The following is a 21856-nucleotide window of genomic DNA, read 5'->3' on the forward strand; positions in this document are numbered from 1 at the left end:
AACAGTTCTTTCAAATATTATAACAGACATATAAAAGTAATGTTAATATTTTGAAAGTGAAAGAAACCAAACCATCTTGACTTTGACAGAAATTCTTGGATACAAGCAACATCAAAATCATTTTGCTGTGTGCACCTTGATTTATAATTATGTCTGAAATACTGTTTAACATTGCTGCTGTCGCTGATCCAATTTTTTTTTTTTTTTAATTAGCTGTTGGGGTAACAAACACAATGGCAATACATATCTACATGTACATCTACATCCATACTCCACAAGACACCTGACGGTGTGTGGCGGAGGGTACCTTGAGTACCTCTATCGGTTTTGCCTTCTATTCCAGTCTCGTATTGTTCATGGAAAGAAAGACTGTTGGTATGCCTCTGTGTGGGCTTTAATCTCTCTGATTTTATTCTCATGCTCTTTGCGAGATATACGTAGGAGGGAGAAATATACTGCTTGACTCCTTGGTGAAGGTATGTCCTCGAAACTTCAACAAAAGCCTGTACCAAGCTACTGAGCACCTCTCCTGCAGAGTCTTCCACTGGAGTTTATCATCTCTGCAACGCTTTCGCGATAATTAAATGATCCTGTACCAAAGCGCGCTACTCTCCGTTGGATCTTCTTTATCTCTTCTATTAACCCTATCTGGTACAGATCCCCCACTGGTGGGCAATATTCAAGCAGTGGACGAACAAGTGTACTGTAACCTACTTCCTTAGGATTCTTCCAATGAATCTCAGACTGGCATCTGCTTTACTGACTATCAACTTTATTTGATCATTCTATTTTAAATCACTCCTAACACCTACTCCCAGATAATTTATGCAATTAACTGCTTCCAGTTGCTGACCTGCTATATTGTAGCTAAATGATAAAGGATCTTTCTTTCTATGTATTCGCAGCACATTACACTTGACTACATTGAGATTCAATTGCCATTCCCTGCACCATGCATCAAATTGCTGCAGATCCTCCTGCATTTCAGTACAATTTTCCAGTGTTACAACCTCTCGATATACCACAGCATCATCCGCAAAAAACCTCAGTGAACTTCCGATGTTATCCACAAGGTCATTTATGTATATTTGTTTGGGTGATGAAAATAATGTAAAAAATAACAGGTAGCTACTGAACTCACTGGACATTTTGCGTTGTGTATTTATCCCTGGAACATTGCTGTCCTTATTCTCTGGCTCAGGAGCTGCAGCAACTTCAAGTGCAGCAGGCGTGTTCACAGCTGGGCTTCCCCCATTGACAGCACCTGCTTCCACAGTAGCATACTCATTGTTGTCATTGGAGATGTTTCCTGATTGTTGTGTTCGTTGTACCACTGTGTTTGGTGCTTTGGCGTCTGAGGATGAAGTGGTAGGTGGGAAGATAAGTTTGGATGCAGGTCTCCTAGCTGCCTCAGATGGAAGATTCAGGTTATGAATTCCAACATGCAAGTCCTTGTCAGCAACACTGGAACTTGCTTGCTGTGAATGATATAAAAACGGGTAAATCAATCTGCTCTTGAACAGTAGCACAACATGCAAATTAAATTAATTGTTATGACAGCTCAGTTATCCTCAAGGAAACTACTTGTAGAAACTATTGAACATACAGAAACCAATGATAAGAAACAAGTTAGTCATTTTATCAGCTTCTAATTAGCAAAGCCTTACTTCGAAAAAAGTATAAATATTAATCAAAAATTTAATATAAATAGACATTTCAGCCACAAAATTATTACTGAAAAACACACACAAAACATTTGAGAAATAAAATTTGCGTACAAGATTTACAATTCCACATAAAATGTTTATCTTCTTATATGCCTGTCTATGCCAGACAGCTGCAGACTAAATGTAATGTGTGTTTTTCAATAGCATTTTTGTAACAGAAATGTCTGTTTATACTGGATATTACATTGACATTTATCCTTCATTTAAAGAAAATTTAGGTCTCTGTGCAAACAAAAAAATGATAAAAATAGCAAACCTTATTTCAGTGGATTTGATAGTTTGTTCAAACAGTTCACATGAAAGTAAATGGATTAAGCTAAAAAGGTCCGTCTACTAAAAAATCTGCCATCAAAAATAAAAATTAAGTCTAGGCAACAACTATCATTCGTTCAACTGAACATGCCTTCCACTGCTATGCCATATCTTATGAGAGAAAGACTTCATTTCATTTCTATGTTTTTCATCTAGTTAACAATTTAAATAACCATTTATTTTACATTACTCACAGCAGTTTTATGCATATTGTGAAAGCAATGTGCATTTGTCAGTAAAAGGGGAATTCCTCTCTGTGGTCATGTTAATAAATAAAAAACTGCCAAAGCACACACAGAAGTAGATGAGAAACTATACGTGTGCTTGCTCACGTTACTGCCCGCTTTATTTTTTACGATGCACAGTACTGGGACTGGAACAAGTACTACTCGAAGAAAATGGCTGGCTTCAAACGTGTGTTGAAATAAATTGCTCTGGTCTTTCATTTACAGAACCAATTTTTGTTCATTTATGAATCATTTGCAAACATATTACAAAGTGTTACGCCAAAGATGGCATTGGGATATATTAAAACATTTTCATTCAAAGATATAAATCATTAGTTGAAGAAAATTGGTATTATATTTTTGCCCCTGAACTACTGGCAGTTTCACTCCAGCTGACAATACACATTGAAATCAGTTGTGTACATAAAATATAGGTTAAATGGCAACTAAAGCAGTTTTCTTCAACAGAGCTGCTGTTAGCAGCCACAGAATTCCAGTAGTTTGAGGAACATGAACTAAAGTGCATTCTCAAGAGCAAGACACTGTAGTTATTGCTGTGAGCAGCTTGAAAAGGAAAGAATGTCTGTGTTACATTCCTTTTCTTCACAGTCTGATGCTTTCTGTGAGAACTTTAATATTGATAATCAGTTTTCATCTTTCAACATATCCAGAACAATTACCAAGGTTATCATCCATTATTATGCATGCTATTCAAACATAATAGTTCAGTAACATTCAAGTTATTGTAACAGTAACTATTACTGAAGTACCAAGCTATACCACAAACAAAAGTAAAAGGAATGCCATAAACCCTAGAGCTGAAGACACACAGTGATATGTTTCTTTAAGTCTAGCAGAATAAAGGCAGGTATAAAATAAAAAATGCTCCTTTCCTCGCCGCTGTTGTTTGGCAAATGAACCACAGATAAGAATGACAATAGAAATCAAACCAAAAAATTCCTGTAATTACTTCAATATTCCTGGCAAAGATATTAGAATCAAGATGATACAAATGATAAACAGAAAAAAAGAAGGAGAGAATCGAGCATCTAAGAAGTGGGTGGAAAGAGCCTTTGATTCTTTGTTCCTGTATTTGTCAAGTGCAAATCACACATATTTTTCAATTAGAAGCAGATATTGTAGTATTAGCACATGGAACAATGTCAGTTGGTCCTTGCTAACAGTACTAGGGAGACATTTTAAAGCACTGAGGCTTAAACAACTGCTTCCCAGTGTACTGCCTGTTGATGTTTTTCTTGGAAGAGTGGGTGGGGGTGGGAGTAGAATAACATTGATAGCGTGGTCATTAGAGATAGAGCACAAGCTCAGATTATGAAAGGACGGGGAAGGAAATCAGTCGCGTCCTTCCCAAAGGAACCATCCCAGAATTTGCCAGGAGCCATTTAGGGATATCATCAGACAGAACTGACAGAGGAGACACAGGAGATCCAATAAAGAAGGGCATGTTTTGTCATGGAATCATTTGGTCAGTACAACAGCGTTACAGAGGTGCTCAACAAACTCCAGTGGCAGACACTACAAGAGAGGCATTGTGCATCACAGAGATGTTTACTATTGAAATTTCGAGTGACTACTTTGCGGGAAGAGTTAGACAACATATTACTTTCTCCCACATACATCTCGTAAAATAACTAGGACAAGAAAATCCAAGAAACTAGAGCTAACACAAAGGCTTATCAAAATCATTTCTTCCATGTGTTATTTGCAAGTGGTACAGGGAAGGGAGGATTAGTTAGAAGTACCAGAAGTATTTTCCACCATACACCATGATGTGGCTTGCAGAGTATTGATGTAGGTGTAGATAGAAAACCTAAATGTGGATGGCTGGATGGGGATTTGAACAGTCATCCTCTCGAATGTGAGTGCAGTGTGCTGACCACTGGGTTACCTCATCAGGTTCTTGGTGATGAAGAACCAAATGTGGGGTGATTTATGTCAATTACATTAGAATGTGACATGCTACATATCATTCAGAAACACCACTCCCAGTCACACATTTATTTTGTTTTGAACAACAGTTATTATTTTAATTTCTGATGACTGATGCTCACTAATAAGGAGCACGTCACTGAAATGACAGTACTGCATCTTTGTAGACCAGTAATGGAAATAAACCAGTGAATTACATCCTTTATCAGCTATTTTTACTGTTGGATCAGATAAAGTAGGCTTTCCTCTCCAATGTGATTCACATTAGCAAGCAACAACAGTGGATATAGAGACTTTATATGTGGTTAGCTAACTACCAACTCACAGAAAAAAAAAGCCAATCAGTCTAACATTTTCAAAAAAGGAAAAGAATGAAGATTAGAGTTTAATGTCCTGTTGACAGCGTGGTCATTAGAGACAGGGAAGAAGCTCTGATTATGAAAAGGTGAGGAAGGAAACTGGCCATGCCATTTTCAAAGGAAACATACCAGCATATGCATACAGCAGCTTAAGGAAATTACAGAAAATTTAAATCTGGATGGCTGGACAGGGATTTGAACTGTCTTCCTCCAGAATGCAAGTCCAGTATGCTAGCCACTGAGTGTCATTTTCAGCTCAGTGGAATTAGAGGGCAAATTAAGTATGACGACATAATTTTAATTCTGTTTAGTTTCACATGTTTGCTGCACTTTGTGTAACTTGTATTATATCCAATTTGGTTACCCAACATAAAGCAAACATGTAAAGACAAACAGAATTAAAATTATGATGTTTTATTACAGAAGAACAGAACAGTGAGGAAATACAGGTGCAAGTCTGACTGCAAACAGAACATAGTTTTACAGATATTCAAGGAACTTCAGACATAAAATAAAGTCTACTTTTAAAAAGCCATGCAAGATATTCGACAGAAATCATTCAAGTCTGTGCACCATGCGCTGACATTATGAGGCTGAGATGAAAGACCTACACAAAAAGTTGCTGAAACTGACATCATAAAAACTCATTACAAAATGATACTGGGTAATTTTAATGCAAAAGTAGGGCAAAAAGTAAAGAATGATTCTTTGCAAGAAATTTTGAGTATTGTATTAGAAATGACAGAGGTCACCAATTAGTATAAACTGATGAGACGATAACCCACTTATCTTAAACACAATTTTTAAGATGAAATCAAATAGAAAATGACTTACGGAAGATTAAATAGAACTAAAACTAAGACAGATTATATTTATAAACAATAAAGAAATTGTGTATGATGTAAATGTCCCATTTTATCAAACAGTAAACAAATTATACAGGGTGTGAATGTCCTAAAACATAGGGTTTGGTTGTTTTGGGGAAGGAGACCAGACAGCGAGGTCATCGGTCTCATTTGATTAGGGAAGGAAGTCGGCCGTGCCCTTTCAAAGGAACCATCCCGACATTTGCCTGGAACGATTTAGGGAAATCACGGAAAACCTAAATCAGGATGACCGGACGCAGGATTGAACCGTTGTCCTCCCGAATGCGAGTCCAGTGTCTAACGCAGTAAAACATACTTGAGTCCCAAGTGATCGTAGAGTGATAAGATGAAGAGTAAAACAAATAGACACAAAACTAAAAAAAAAAACATGTCAGACAGAAAATCAGTATATATTTAGGAATAAATAAAGCAACAAGCTAAGTGTATTACAAAATAAAATAAAAAATGCTGGATGTACAAATAAGGCAAAAGAAAAGAAAAGAAACTTTCAACTGGAATGAAGCAACTAGCAATCATTTGACTGTTGCAGATGTGATTGTTACAAATACCATTCAACACTGAGTCATCACCATCTAATCCAACTATCTGCCTGCACTGAGTACTTGTGTCCTGGTTGCTATAATGTAGAGATTTTCCCAACTGGCCCACTTTGCCCTGTGCTGAAGGTTTCTGATGCTCCGGCTTACATTTTTCAATCAACAACCTAGAGTGTCATCTCTGGGCATCAATGACGAAATAGATGATAAATAATGTTATGTCAAGTTTCCAGTTTTTTAAAAATATCATATACAAGTTAGGTATTTTAATCTTACAGCCAGTGTAGTTATTTATGTCAAGTGAAATGACAAAAATAGAATTTCTGTGTCTCCAAATAAATGTACATAACAGAACTCTATAAGTATATTACATCTTTTGTTATGTTTGTGCCTTTGGAATTGCACTGTCAAAATTAGAAACATATTTTTACTTTGTTTTTATTCATCATAGACTTTTTTTATAATTACTTAGGATAAATTTGCTTTCATCTTTCCTGTCCAGTTGGCAATGTCTAGCAACGTTTCTTTGTGTAGTAGGTGTTGAATGAATCATACATCTATGCATTAGCACAATTTTCTTGGAGTGATCGATCACAATAATATCTGTAAAAATACAACCCCCCCCCCCTTCCCCAAGTAAAGAAGTTGAGTCAAAAAATGTCTTCCTCTGTCATTCCTCCATTTTACTGCTTAAGCTTCTACATGTTTTCTTATGAGAGACATGTGAATCACAATTACCAACCCATTTCACTCAGTTGATGCAAAATTAAACTACAGGGGGGCCGCACTATAAATCGCTTGATTTGTTTCATGAATACCACATTTGTTGTTGACAAGATCTGTAATTTATTGATGTAAAAGTAAAGAATACAGCTTGGAAATACAACCTAAAGAATTACATGTTCAATATGACTGCTGTTTTGGTCTACAACTTCTTCAAATCGCACGCATGCATCTGTGACGACTCTCCAACACAAATCTTCTGGAATGGTGCAACGTAACTCCACAATGATGGCCCTAAGTTGCATGGCATTTTCGAGTTTTCCATGGTGCACCTTCACTTTAAGGAACTCCCAAAGGAAGAAGTCACATGGGTTAATCCGGGCTGTGGGGCAGCCACATTCCTCCTCCTACATAACACTCTGGAAATCTATTTGACAATACCCTAAGAGTAGAAAATCATGCAGACTGTGTCTGCACTGGAAGACATGAGAGCATGAGTTGAGGAAAGAACTGGTCTTGCAGCATGTGTAAATAGCATTCACCAGTTACTGTAGCATTGAAGAAGAATGGACTAATGATTCCATGGCTCGACATCGCGAACCACATGTACACTTTCTCCCTGTAAGTGTCTTTCGTGTGAATTATTTGGGAAGGTTCACACGCCCAGAATCGAACATTCTGTTTGCTCACAACACTGTTCATGTAAAAATAAGCTCTGTCAGAAAACCATGTGTTGTGTAGCACTGCCTCTTGGTCTTGCTCATTTGCCCACATTCCAAACTGCAGTCTCTGCTCCTTATCTCTGGCAGTAAGCTTACGGGCCACAGAAATCTTGTATGGATACAAGTGGAGGTCAGATTGAATAATTCTTTGTACAGATCGCCATGAATTTCCCAACTCTGCACTGGGTCTTCTTGTTGATTTACTCAGACTACGAGTCAAAGCCAGTCAAACTTCTTCAATGTTTTGCAGCAAACGTATGGTCCATGCATGTGACCGCTGACATTTCAAAACAGATCAAATACCTTCAAATTTTTGATGTAATCTGCAAGTTGTCTATGGGCTGGGAGCCCACTGTGTGTTGAAATGAGCACAAAACCTGTGTGTCAATGTAACACTGTTTGTCACTGCGAACAGTAACGCAATCTACGTCTTTTGTGTGACGGTCAACAATCTTTTTGCCGCCATCGCTGCAAACTGAAATGGCGGACTAACAATGTAAGCGATGAACTCCCAATGATGTTTGGCATAATTTCCATGAACTGCACTGCACTTGAGAGCACAATTTGATAGCTATTGCCCTAATAGTATACTTGTAGGATCAAAATTCAGCTGGGTGACTTATCGAGCGCCACCCTGTATACACATTCAGAACGTGAAAAAATAACTTTGTGTACCGTTTCACAGATTTAAGCACTGATCATTTCAATAGCATTTCAGGGCAATCAATTGCCACCAAACTTGCATTTAACAACCACAACTTGCAGTTTTTCAATTTTTCACCACTCTTCATTTCAATACTTTCTATAAATAACCTTTCTGCAATGTTACAGAGACTGATAGACAAGTTGATTCTCAAATACTGTCAACCAGAGGAAAAATCCTCCTATCTGAGCATAAAAAATACTCCTGTTTAAAAGACAATGATTGAAAAGTGGGGTACCTTCCTCAGAACCTCTAAAAGCTTCCCCAAAATGTTTAGCATGCAAACTTATTTGCACTCTCTTTAACATGCAGCTTACCTCTTACTTCCACAAGTATCACAACTGTAACTTGCTCACAGCCATTAGTCCACTGCAAGTCGCTCATCGTCCACCTTCACTTACCCCTTCTCAGTCACTCATTCAGCCAGACTCATTGTCATTATCCTTGTGTTTGTCTCTGTCACTGTCTCCTGTCTCACAGCCACAGTCTCCTTTATTTCGACCTACCACTGCTGTCTCCTCCCATTGTCACTGTTTCCCCTTTGCTCTCTCTTAATGCTACTATACCATTCATTCCTTCCCACACCTGTTTTATCTGTCACTGTCATTATCTCTCTCTCTTTCATGTTGTTATTGCCATAGACTCTGTCTTTCATTATCACTGGCTCTCACCCACTTCCATTTTATTCTTCCCTTTATTCCTCTCCCACTGGCACTGCCCCCATCACTCTTTTCCTAGCACTCTTCTATCACTGTCAACCATGTCCCACTGTCACTGTGTCCCTCTCTTTCTCTCATACTGCAATTGTCTCTCCAATCTTTCTATACCATGACCACTGTCTACTATCATCCAGTTTTTGTTACTTTTCTGTCTTTTCCACTGCCACTGTATCCTCCTCTCTCAGCACAGAAAAGTGTAAATATGTTTGCAGACCGAAATTTTTGGAATTTTTTTTTATAGGTCTGAGGAGGGTAGAATGAGACAGATGGTATCCCACTATGGTATCCTGCTTTTCAGTCAGTCTTTTAACTAGGAACATATTCACCTTTTTTGTGCTCCAATAGGGACATTTCTCTGCTGGTTCTGTTCTTTTCCCCCTTTCACAACAGGGGATGTCACTCATAAGAGCCAGTAAAATTTTAATAGTTTACTTACGTGAAATCAAAGTAACTGCGACACTTTACAGCATATTTCTCCATGCTGCACCATTTTATGAACTAAGTTTTCATCTCACATCAGATTTTACATGCATAATTTAGTTTGCAAGTAGAGTAACTTTGAATATCAGTATCTCAGAAATGGACAAAGATATCAAAACAATTTTCAAGGTTGTCCACGATCTCGATCTAGGAATATATTGAAAAAATTACACCCACTTGCTGTGCTTAGCTGTCTGGTAATCTGTGGCTTGGTTTTGGTACTTATAAACCACATTTTTTGGCCAAAAACCACATTTCTGGGCCAAAACCACATAATGTATAAAGATTTTTGATAACAGAAAGATGTAACTTCTAGATCCACCATTTGAATTTGAGCAATCTGCTATGGTTATTTATTATTTAGATTTCGCCTCATAACGTATTTCACTTATAGCAGTAGGGTAACTTTGAAATGCAGTACCTCAATAAAAAAAAAAAAAATAAAGATAGCAACAAAGTTTTCAATGTTGTTTGAGAGTGGAATCTTAAGAACATGTTGCACAAATTTCAGTAATTTGCTGTGCATAGCTGCCTAGGAATCCATGGCTCGGTTTTGGTACGAAAAAAATGATAAAAAGCCTTTTTTTTAATTGCTAAGGAACTGCCCATGTACTATTGGGCTTCCACAAGCACCGCAAGGGCTACCACAGACCAATTAAAGTGCAAAAATAACCAACTGAATTGCTCCAATTTGTCTAAGATGGAGGAAGTATGTAATGTTCATATTCTGACTCTGTACTGTAGAATAGTGACATTAAGATGATCCTTGTGATGGATATACAAATGGTCCATAAGCCAAGGGCCATCCACAGCAATGGACCCTACCTTTCTACCACTAATACAACCCAACATATGAGCCTGGGAGAATCCTGTTCACATGTTTCATGTTTTGGGACATATAAGGTAGCGCATGCTGTTGCCTGAGCACCAATTGATATAACTTATCCCCATTCTACTTTCTTATGAAATTTTGATTCTTTTGCCTGTTTCAGTACCACATGTCATTGGCCCGTAGTTGTGATGACACAAAAACAAGACAACACTACCACATAAGTTACTGAAATAAAGTGTATGTATCCGCTCCTAGTAGGACTTAATCTCTGCTGCCACAACTTCACTACTCTTTGCTTGTTTGTTGAACTCAATTTCTGCTGTTGTACTCGTATCCCCAATAACACCCAAGATGTAACTAGTTCAACTGTTTCTGAGCATATATGTTTTCACGCCAAACACACTCTGCTTGGATTGAATAAATTGTTTGAAACATAATTGCCCATTTCAGTTACAACAGAATTTTGTCAGCAGCAGATAATGGTATAGTGGGAGAATGTTTGTTACGAAAAGAAAGGTATAGCTAAGAGTGAATTACTGTGAATAGTTCAATGATAAGATCATTCTTATCACAACAGCAGTAAACCTATGCCACTGTCACAAGCACAAGATGGGGAGAGAGAAAGTGAGTAAATGAGGGCACTGAACAGAAAACTCTCTATGAAAAATTAAGTAAAAATCTAATAGCCCTGGGGAATGAATAGAAGACAGTTACAGGAGAGTAAGGAGTAGCTGAAGGAATGAGAGAGGAGGAAGACTCAGAGTTGTGCAACAGATTTCAGCTAGTCATTGTTCAAGAATCACAAGGAAAGACGATATACTCGGAAAATGCCTGCAGACACTGTACAACATTATAAGAAGCTGACTTGTGGAACAAGAGGCAGTTTTTAGTGTTTTGGCACCTTAAAGTGGCTAACTAACTGGGAGAGGAGTATAGGCAGTCTGTGGCTGAGTGCCAGATGTGGTGCTTTTTCCAAAGCCGGAGTGTGCTTGCTTTGCTGAAGGGTGGATGTGATAGGTTCAAGATTACACAATGGCAGCTAAAATGGTCAAAATCAAAGAAAAATATTATATTTTCAATGAAGTTACATTACAGACTCTACAGACATGATTCAGAAACATGAAAAATCGCTGTGATGAGATGAGCTCATTGCAACTTTAAGGATGATTTTAGTACTGATATTACAAAAGTTGAAACTGTTTTACATAAAGCACATCATAAAACTAATAACAACTGAACCATTAGAGTGATCGAATCACATGAAGCATAAAATGAAAGCTGATGAAATCAGTAAACACCACAACAAGTTAGTGTGATGGATATGTATAAAGAATTACAGACACGTTTATTAAAAGTTGATCAGCAAATATACCGGTACTATAAATTATTCATATTTACATGTAATATTAAGGCTGTATGAGTTTGCCAGGTCCTTAACTAATCTTCATAGTGTATGAGTACCCACAATTTACTGTTTTGTATGTATTTATAATTTTACGTAGTTTACTCACACTGAACAATCGGATTTAGAAATTCTTCATGAGCTGTTAATAAATTGTTTAATGCTGCGCTGTTATTTTAGTAAGAGATCACAAAATGACCACAATAAATGTTTTCTGTTTTCTAGTATCTTGTAAGCATGTGCAGTTACCTTTTGATATGAACATTCATCATTATTTAAGTGTCTAACTTGGATTCAATAGTGTGTGCATCACTTAACTCCTGATGATGATGGTGGAAACAGTTATTGAAAGCCTGAGTGCCTTATTTGAAGTGACGTGGCTTGTAAACCAAGGAAGTTATATTTACACACGCCTCTACAAAACACTCCAACGACATAATACAGTTAAGGCTTACAGGAGAGTTATAGAGCATGCATAGCCAATTGTTGTTGTTCGTCGATGTTGGTGAGTGTCAAGTGGCTGTCTGATCGAGCACCTGTGTGAGTTAAATAGTCTAACCTTTCACTGGACTTGAAATACTCTGTGTGCATGAGTTTCAGACTGACTTTTCATGACTCAAATTATTTGATGGTGCTTTTGACAACTGATCTTGTGGAACTTAAAATCTTCAACTTTGTTTACAGGATTTGTGGCAGTTGTGAATTGTATGTATTGCTACAAGTGATGTGTAATCAGTGTACCAAACTTTAATTTTATGGCCCAATCAGTATTGGGAAACTGGACTTTTGGTCTACTGATGTATGCTGTAGATTTTTAGTAAGTTACTGTGCAGTTAAATGAAATTTACCCATGTGTGTTTTTGTATTTAATTCTCTGTTCACATTCTCCATTTGAATCTACAATTTACGTGAGGTCACCGTTCATACAAATATTCATTTTATTTAAAATATAATACTTTGATTTTGTCAAAATCATTAATTGTACAGGACCTATCCCGTAAATTCTGCGTTAAGTGTGATGGTGCATGACTAAGCCATCTGATAATCATAAATCAAATTAGCAATTAAGTTGTGTACTGACTACACCGATAGGGGCCAGTAAAACCATAGGTGCGCTCATAACAGAGAGATTCCATTTGTGTTACATCATGCTGAGATAGATTCCAAAACCTGAAACTGGATTGTAAGACATATCCAAGAGCAGACACAAACTGAGATTGCAATTTAATAATGTTTAATAGTAGGTTGAGTTTTAAGAGAAAGCTGAAGAAAAATCAGTGTGTGAGGAAATGGAATACTGAGGTACAGAGAAATAATGATGGGGATTTTAAGTTCTCTGAGGTTGTAGATACTGCAGTAATGACTACCACAGTACACTGTTTAGTTGTCGGGGAATGGATGTTTCTAAAAAGAGTGATCACAGCGATGGACAGACAAAAATAGATCATCATCATCATCACCTTCATCAGTATTCTGCTATATTAGCAGGTCCTCTGCCTCTCCATTTTCTGTGATCCATTGCTTTCTTCGTAAGGCTGTTGTATGTTGTACATTAGGGGAAGTGGCAACAAAACGACTATTCACACAATTCCGAAGACGGCAAGAGCTGACAAGTGCAAGAATTATCGCACAATCAGCTTAACAGCTCATGCATCGAAGCTGCTTACAAGAATAATATACAGAAGAATGGAAAAGAAAATTGAGAATGCGCTAGGTGACGATCAGTTCGGTTTAGAAAAAGTAAAGGCACGAGAGAGGCAATTCTGACGTTACGACTAATAATGGAAGCAGGGCTAAAGAAAAATCAAGACACGTTCATAGGATTTGTCGACCTGGAAAAAGTGTTCGACAATATAAAATGGTGCAAGCTGTTCAAGGTACTGAAAAAAGTAGGGGTAAGCTATAGGGAGAGACGGGTCATATACAATATGTATAACAACCAAGAAGGAATAATAAGAGTGGACGATCAAGAACGAAGTGCTCGTATTAAGAAGGGTGTAAGACAAGGCTGTAGCCTTTCGCCCCTACTCTTCAATCTGTACATCAAGGAAGCAATGATGGAAATAAAAGAAAGGTTCAGGAGTGGAATTAAAATACAAGGTGAAAGGATATCAATGATACGATTCGCTGATGACATTGCTATCCTGAGTGAAAGTGAAGAAGAATTAAATGATCTGCTGAACGGAATGAACAGTCTAATGAGTACACAGTATGGTTTGAGAGTAAATCGGAGAAAGACGAAGGTAATGAGAAGCAGTAGAAATGAGAACAGCGAGAAACTTAACATCACAACTGATGGTCACGAAGTCAGAGAAGTTAAGGAATTCTGCTACCTAGGCAGTAAAATAACCAATGACAGACGGAGCAAGGAAGACATCAAAAGCAGATTCGCTATGGCAAAAAAGGCATTTCTGGCGAAGAGAAGTCTACTAATATCAAATACCGGCCTTAATTTGAGGAAGAAATTTCTGAGGCTGTACGTCTGGAGTACAGGATTGTATGGTAGTGAAACATGGACTGTGGGAAAACTGGAACAGAAGAGAATCGAAGCATTTGAGATGTGGTGCTATAGACGAATGTTAAAAATTAGGTGGACTGATAAGGTAAGGAATGAGGAGGTTCTATGCAGAATCGAAGAGGAAAGGAATATGTGGAAAACACTGATAAGCAGAAGGGACAGGATGATAGGACATCTGCTAAGACATGAGGGAATGACTTCCATGGTACTAGAGGGAACTGTAGGGGGCAAAAACTGTAGAGGAAAACAGAGATTGGAATACGTCAAGCAAATAATTGAGGATATAGGTTGCAAGTGCTACTCTGAGATGAAGAGGTTAGCACAGGAAAGGAATTCGTGGCGGGCCGCATCAAACCAGTCAGTAGACCCATCATTCTTTCTTAATATATGCCCAATTCAATTTATTTTTCTTCTTTTTATTACATCTAGTAACTGTCTTTTCTCTCCCACTCTTCTCCGTACCTCTTCATTTTTTACTCTGTCGATCCAACTTATTCTTTCCATCCTCTGCCATGTCCACATCTCAAAAGCCTCAAGCCTTTCTCTGTCTTTCTTCCTCAAAGTCCATGTTTCAGCACCATACAGAAGAACACTCCATACAAAACACTTTACGAGTTCTCTGTCCAGACTGCTGCAGAAAATTCTCCTTTTCTTAAGAAATGCCTCTTTTGCCATTGCTATCCTCGTTTTAATTTCTGTGCTGTACTTCCAGCCGGTGTCTTTCCTGCTTCCAAAATACTTAAAATTTTGCACCTGTTCTAATATTTCTCCATTCAGCATAATTTTTATTTCTTTATTTCCTCCTATTGCCAATACTTTTGTTTTCTTTGTGTTAATCTTCATTCCCTAATTTTTTCCATTAGCTTCAATGGTGTCCACGAAATCCTGCAATTCTTTTTCCCCTGTGGCTAGAAGGACCATGTCATCAGCAAACCTCAAACACCCTACTCTTCTTCCTCCAATTTCTACTCCTTTGTCATCTAATAAGCATTGGTCAATTAATACTTTCCAAGCAGAGGTTGAAAAGGGTAGGTGATAGAATCTTGTCTTAACTCCTTTTCCTAGTTTGGTCCAGTTTGTATTTTCTCCTCTCACTTTAACCGAGGCTTTTTTATTCAGATATAACGAGTTTACAAGTCTTCTGGTTCTCAGTCCACACTCTTTTCCCTCATTATAGTCCATCAGTTTGTCCCAAGCCACATTGTCAAATGCCTTTTCTAGATTGATGAAGCACATATAGAGGTCTCTTCCTTTTTCAATAAACCTTTCTCCCAAGATTTGTAGGAGCCCTATTGCATCTCTGGTACCTGTATTCCACCTGAAGCCAAACTGCTCCTTGCCAAGATTATCCTCCATTACTTTTTCAAGTCTCTTATTAATTATTCTTAACATCACTCTGGCTGCATGTGAAATGAGGGTCATTGGCCTGTGCTCATTGCGTTTCTTGGTTCCTTGTTTTTTCAATAATGGAATCATTACTATTGTCAGTAAGTCCTCAGGCCATTCACCACTGTCATATGTTTTATTACATAACCTTAATATTTCTCTTATTCCATCTTGGTTCAAGCATTTTAATATTTAATGAAATGCTGATTTTGAATTGAAAAGTAAAAACATTTTATTCAAAGTACTGACCATTGCTCTCTATACATTTTGACCACCTTTCTGGCAATTTGTGGACACCACGCCAACAGAAATATTTGTCTTTCGAAGAAAACCAATCGGACACCCAATTTTCAACTTCTTCCTCAGCCAGTGCGTGTCCCATTGATGAAAACAAATGGTAGTCGGAAGGGGCCAAGTCTGGTGAATACGGCAGATGGGGTAGCAGCTCCCAGCCAAGTGTTTTGATTGTATCCTGAAACAGTTTTGCTTTGTGTGCAGGTGCATTGTCGTGTAAAAAAATTACTTTGCCATGTCTTCTGGCACATTCTGGTCTTTTTTCAATCAATGCATAGTTCAAATTGATCATTTGTTGTATGTAGCGATTAGTATGCACAGTTTCACCAGGTTTTAGAAGCTCATGATACACGACACCTTTCTGATCCCACCAAACACAGAGCATTGTCTTCTTGCCGAATCGATGTGGTTTTGCAGTCGATGTTGATGGTTGTCCCGGGTTAACCCATGATTTTTCCCGTTTACGATTCTTAAAATAAATACATTTTTCATCGCCAGTAACAATTCGATGCAAAATTGATTTTCTTTCATGTCTTTGAAGCAAAATTTGACAAATGGTTTTTCGGTTTTCCATCTGTCTTTCATTCAATTCATGTGGCACCCATTTTCCACACTTTTGGATCTTTCCCATAGCTCTCAAACGGTCAGAAATTGTTTGTTGTGCAACATTTAGCATTGCTGCCATTTGCTTCTGACTCAAAGTATCATCTTCATCCAATATTGCTTGAATTCGACATCTTCAAACTTTTTTGGTGGTCTTCCACTCTCTTTATTTCTTACATCAAAATCATTATTCCTGAACCATTGAAACCATCTTTTGCAGGTTGCTTCTGATAGAGCATGATCACCATATGCCTCGACAAGCATTCGATGCGACTCTGCAGCACTTTTTTGTGTCATATAGCTCTTTCAGACATTCTTCCCATCTCTGGAGGACATCATCCCAATCTCTGTAGACTACCTCTCTGTGTTTAATCAAAATTTTCATAGTAGCACTTCCTGCTCTGTTGTGATCCCATGTCATAGTCTTTACTCTGTTGTATCGTAAGTCGTATCTTCCCTTCCTGTCCAGTTCTTCAATTGCATCACATTCCTCCTTCAGCCATTTTTTTCCTAGCCTGCTCTATTTCTCTTCGCATTTCATTATTTAACCTACGGTACATCTTTCTTGCACCTTCAGTGTTCTTGTTTTTAAATTTTCTTCTCTCCTCCATCTTGGAAATAATTTCTTACATGACCCATGGTTTTTTTGCCCTTTTTCCTTTTACATATTCTATATTTTGCTGTCCTGCTTTAATTATGCCTCCTTTCGGCATATTCCAGTACTCGTTGATGTTATCAAGTGGTTCTTTGTGTCATAATGTGTTTAGAAACTCAAGTGACAGCATTTCTGTAATTTGTTCTTTGTTGGATCTTCATCACCATGGCTGCCTTCTTCAGTTTTTTCATTCTTATTTCTATATCTGCCAAAAGTAAGTTGTATTCGCTATTAATATCTGCACCTAGTAATGTGTGCATCTTCTTGATTCCATTCCTGTATCTTTCTTCTACAACCATAAAATCGTTTTGGTTTCTGTATTTATCCCCTGGTGATTTCCAAGTGTAGAGCCTCCTCTTGTGGTTCTTGAATCGTGTATTTGCCACTATCAGCTGCCTTTTCCTGCAGAAGTCAATTAGCCATTCACATCTATCAGTTCTCTTTCCAAGACCATGACTGCCTACTATGTTTCCCTCTTTCCCTTTTCCCACAATGGCGTTCCAGTCTCTCATTAGTATTTTGCATCATTTTTTATTTTTTTACATTATTCTCTCTATTACACTGTATGTTTCCTCTGCAATTTGGTCATCATGTTCTAAAGTTAGCATATACACCTGAACAATTAGTAAATATTTTTGTGCTCCTTTCAGCCTTACACCAAAAACCCAGTCATTTGCATAGTCCACATATTCCACACATTTAGCCAATTCCTTTGTCATAACCATTCCTACTCCATTCATTCCTTTTACTTGTCCTCCTGGAGTAGTACAATACATATTCATCTGACTGTAACTCTCCACATCCATTCCACCTTACCTCAGCAACTCCTACAAGGTTTTCTAGTTTTCCTGCTTTTAGCAGAGTTCTAACATTCTACGTACCAATTCTCATTGTGATACAAAGAAAATAACCACAAATAAATCTAGAGTGAAAGAAGAAACAATTCAACTGATTGAAGAAAGAAAAAGATATAAAAATGTTCATAAAGGGAAATACATAGAGCAACGTAACTCACATAAAAATGAGATCAGTGGGAAGAGCAAGGAAGCTAAAGCAAAATGGCTGCACGAAAAATTTGAAGAAATCAAAAAGGAAATGGTCACCAGCAGATAGGTGCAGTTTGTACAAGAATCAAAAGGTAATATAAGAATGGGAAACCAACAGAGAAGTGCTTGAATTATAAAGGATTAGGGCAAGTATCCACTCTCTCTTTCCTTCTGTTAAACATCTACCTTCAGAAGCAATGACAAAAATAAAAGAATGACTGAGGAGAGGGGTTACAGTTCTGGGTGAAATGATATCAATCAAATAATTAATGACATCAGTTACCTCAGTGAAAGCAAGTAAGAGTTATATGATCTTCTGAAAGGGGTTAACAGTCTTCTGAGCACAGAATAAGGACTGACAGTAAACCAAAGAAAGATAAAAGTATGGAGAAGTAGTAGATATGACATTAATGACAAATTTAGTATCAAAATTGCAGGCCACATAGTATGCAAAGTACAGGTATTCTGCTATTTTTCAAGTGAAATAAAGCATCAAGGACAAAGCAAGGTGGAGATAAGAAGCAGATTACCTGAGGAAAAGAAACTATTTCTCACTAAAAGAAATGTGTTAATAATGCCTCGATCAGAGAAAGCAATTTATGAGAATATACATCTGAAGCATAATATTGTGTCGATGTGAAACATGGACTTTGGAAAAACTAGATAAGAGTGAAGGAAGGATTATATGGGAAACAATGGTTAGAAGAACTTACAGGATTGCAAGGCAGCATGTATTATGATATCAGGGAATAGCTTCCATGGTATCGGAGGGACCCATGCAGGGCAAAACCAGTACAATCAGATGGAGATTAGGATGTCAGGTGTACAGATTACTCTGGAATGAAGGCGTTGGCACAGGGGAGGAAACTCAGTGAGCCACATCAAACATCTGATAAATGATGACAAAAAAGTTTCTAATTTTGAATACAAATTCTGCCCCCATTACTGTCAGTATTGTCACTGAAACAAAGCAATCCCAAAAATCTTAAAAAATAATAAAAAAATCCAGAACAATTCTGTTTAAAACTGGAGTGTTTAAAAATATATATCTGGACTAACAGTTGTTAAAATCCTTCTGTGTTTTAACACCACACCCTCTTATAAAATACTTAAAATGCTGAAATACTACTGGACTGTGGCATGACTGGGTAAACAAACATCACATGCACAACTGGCTTTGTTCTTCCCAATAGCAGAAAATTTGCCCCCCCCCCCCCCCCCCCCCTCAGAAGCCTTGGCTTGTAGTGAGATACCAACTACCAACAAGCTCTGTGTAATCCACAAACAGTCTGTCCCATATTCCCTCTTTCCCTCTGTTTATCATAACACTGAGGAGTGATATTTTAGGGTCAATCAAATCTAAAAAGATGTCGTGTCAGCGATCTTTTGACATAATTAGAAATGCAATATATTTTAGCATTGCTATCACACTAATTAGTTTGTCTCCTGATGTAGGCCACTGCAACTTGTTAGTTATTCCAGTATTTTAGCTTTTTAAGTATTTTATAAAATGACATGGCTGCACACCCATAAGGATTTTATTAAGTCTGACACTGGGTGCAGGAGTCTACATATTTATATCAATGATCACTAGCTTTCAGTTAATTCCCCTAGACATAAGCCAACAAGTATGAGGCTAATTCAGTATTCAATGCCCATTTTTGGTATCCTGTATTGAGACTAAGTTGGGTTCCAACAAGGAGCTGTCGACAAGCAATTGATGGCATCACCAGTGATTAACACTGATCTGCACCCCTGGAGCTACCAGTGTTTGATCACACAGAATAGGATTTAAAAAAGCTTCTTGGTTCTCCAGATAGCAGCAGTTTTCCTCACTATTCTTTGTATCACACGTAGCCGATCCCATTTAATTATCTGGGATTGTACTGAGCGCCCCCCTTTCCCCCTCCTCCCTCCTCCTCCCCCTCTCCCTCACAAACTGACTGGATTCACTCATATAGTCCAACTTCCCATCTCTCTCAGTTTTGATTGGCTTGAGGAATGAGTACTTGCTTATGATGACTGACATTGAAGTGTAATTGCATATTATACACCATACATGTTTGCTGTTTGTGAAATGAAATGAATGTGTGTGTGTGTGTGTGTGTGTGTGTGTGTGTGTGTGTGTGTCAGTAATGACACAGAAGTGGTGACAAGGTGGTCCTGTGTGACCATTAACAGGAAAAAAAGTGTCAGGCACAAGATGGACCCCCATTTCTTGAACTTACGAAAAACCATAGAAATATTAGCAGCAACAAATGGTCCTGCCACAGCTTACTTTTTTGTCATTAAATCTCATCACATTACAAAAAATCCAATCATGGAGGAGAGCCTTGCAGTATATGCAACAAGTCACACCATGCAATAACAAGCAGAAGCAGGCACTGCATGCTGCTTCTGTTGAATATGTGAGTACAAGCAACACACTGTCACCAGCGATAATTGTAGGAATTACTTCTAGATTACATGTTGACAATACCTGTATTTTCAGTGTCTATATTGTCTAATATAGTGTCCTACAGACACGCATGCCAAAGATCTACAGCCATATTAGATTAATGAAATGTACTCATAAATTGCGAATATGATTATACACCAACTCTACAAGTGACTGGCGATAGATGAAAATCTGTACCGGGCCAGGACTCAATCCCAGATTTCCTGCTTAGCATGAGGGGTCACCTTAACCATTTCTCCTATCTATACACACTTCCACTGTGACTGGAAGTTTGAGTTGGTCTAGAGGCATGCCCAGGTAGCCAAAGTGGTTAAGGGGACTGACTGCATTAAGTGGGAAATCTAGGTTCAAGTCCCAGTCCAGCAGAAATTTTCATCTGTCACCAATCATTTTTACAGCTGGTGTATAACTGTATTCAGAAATGGCAAATACAAGTTGTTGCTTTTAGATTACTTACATAAAAATAGCAGCTACTGTGAAAAATACCACAGCTTCTTGAATTACACTACTCATCTATTGTCTTCTCTAACTTTTCAAACAAATTATTTGTGCAGGGGCTACCCATTTGGAGACAGTAGGGAAGATTTATCAAAAATTTTTATTTTAAATTTATTTCAATGTTTAAAGTCTGCCAGCTGTTGCAAGATCACTCACACACTTTTCACCATCCCAGCGTATGATGCTGGACTCAGCACGGTTCTCATGGTAACAATTGCTGATGGGTGGAGGCATCTGCTAGCATCAGCCCCAACCCTTGACCACTAGATGTGCAGAAAACACGCACGTGGGATCTTGGGCAAAGGCAGCCAAAAGCTTGTCTGAGATGCTTTGCTCTCTTGGCTGCTGGCTTCAGATCCATCAACATATTGTTCTCCTGCTCTCCTAAGAGCCTTTCAAGACTTCGACTGCGATGGCCCCCTCCCAATATATGGCATCTTCCCGAGATGCACCATACTATCAGTCATAATACAATAAATACTGCAAGGCTTTTACCAGGCCTATTCTGTTCTCATTTACAAATGCAACTAAACTGTATGTCCACATTTCTGCCTATCCTCGCCTCATCCTGCACACATTTTTGTTACTTTATATGCAACACTGTCAAATTCAGAATCTGTTCAACACTAACATTAGAGTTTAGAGTCCTGATATAATAATAAATTATAGATGGACTGGCTAGGAAGCTACTCTTTTATTTTCCCTTTGAATATCTAAGGATTCTCAATTCATTGCCTAAGATCCAAATTCACTTCTTTTCTTATCACAAATGCTGTTTGCGAATGTAAGAATTAGCATGTAAATGAAAGATTCCCCAAA

At 37.9% G+C, this 21856-nt stretch overlaps 1 protein-coding gene across 1 annotated transcript in view; it reads right to left on the reverse strand.

Annotated features, from left to right (window-relative positions):
• Positions 1 to 21856, reverse strand: part of LOC126272253 (interleukin-1 receptor-associated kinase 1-like) — a 152706-nt gene that overhangs the window by 75191 nt on the left and 55659 nt on the right. Inside the window, exon 4 of the mRNA XM_049974967.1 lies at positions 1142 to 1478. Coding sequence (XP_049830924.1) covers positions 1142 to 1478 — 337 coding nt within the window. The remainder of the gene's footprint in view (positions 1 to 1141; positions 1479 to 21856) is intronic.

This window comes from Schistocerca gregaria, chromosome 5 (assembly GCF_023897955.1).
Source record: "Schistocerca gregaria isolate iqSchGreg1 chromosome 5, iqSchGreg1.2, whole genome shotgun sequence".
Taxonomy (NCBI): domain Eukaryota; kingdom Metazoa; phylum Arthropoda; class Insecta; order Orthoptera; family Acrididae; genus Schistocerca; species Schistocerca gregaria.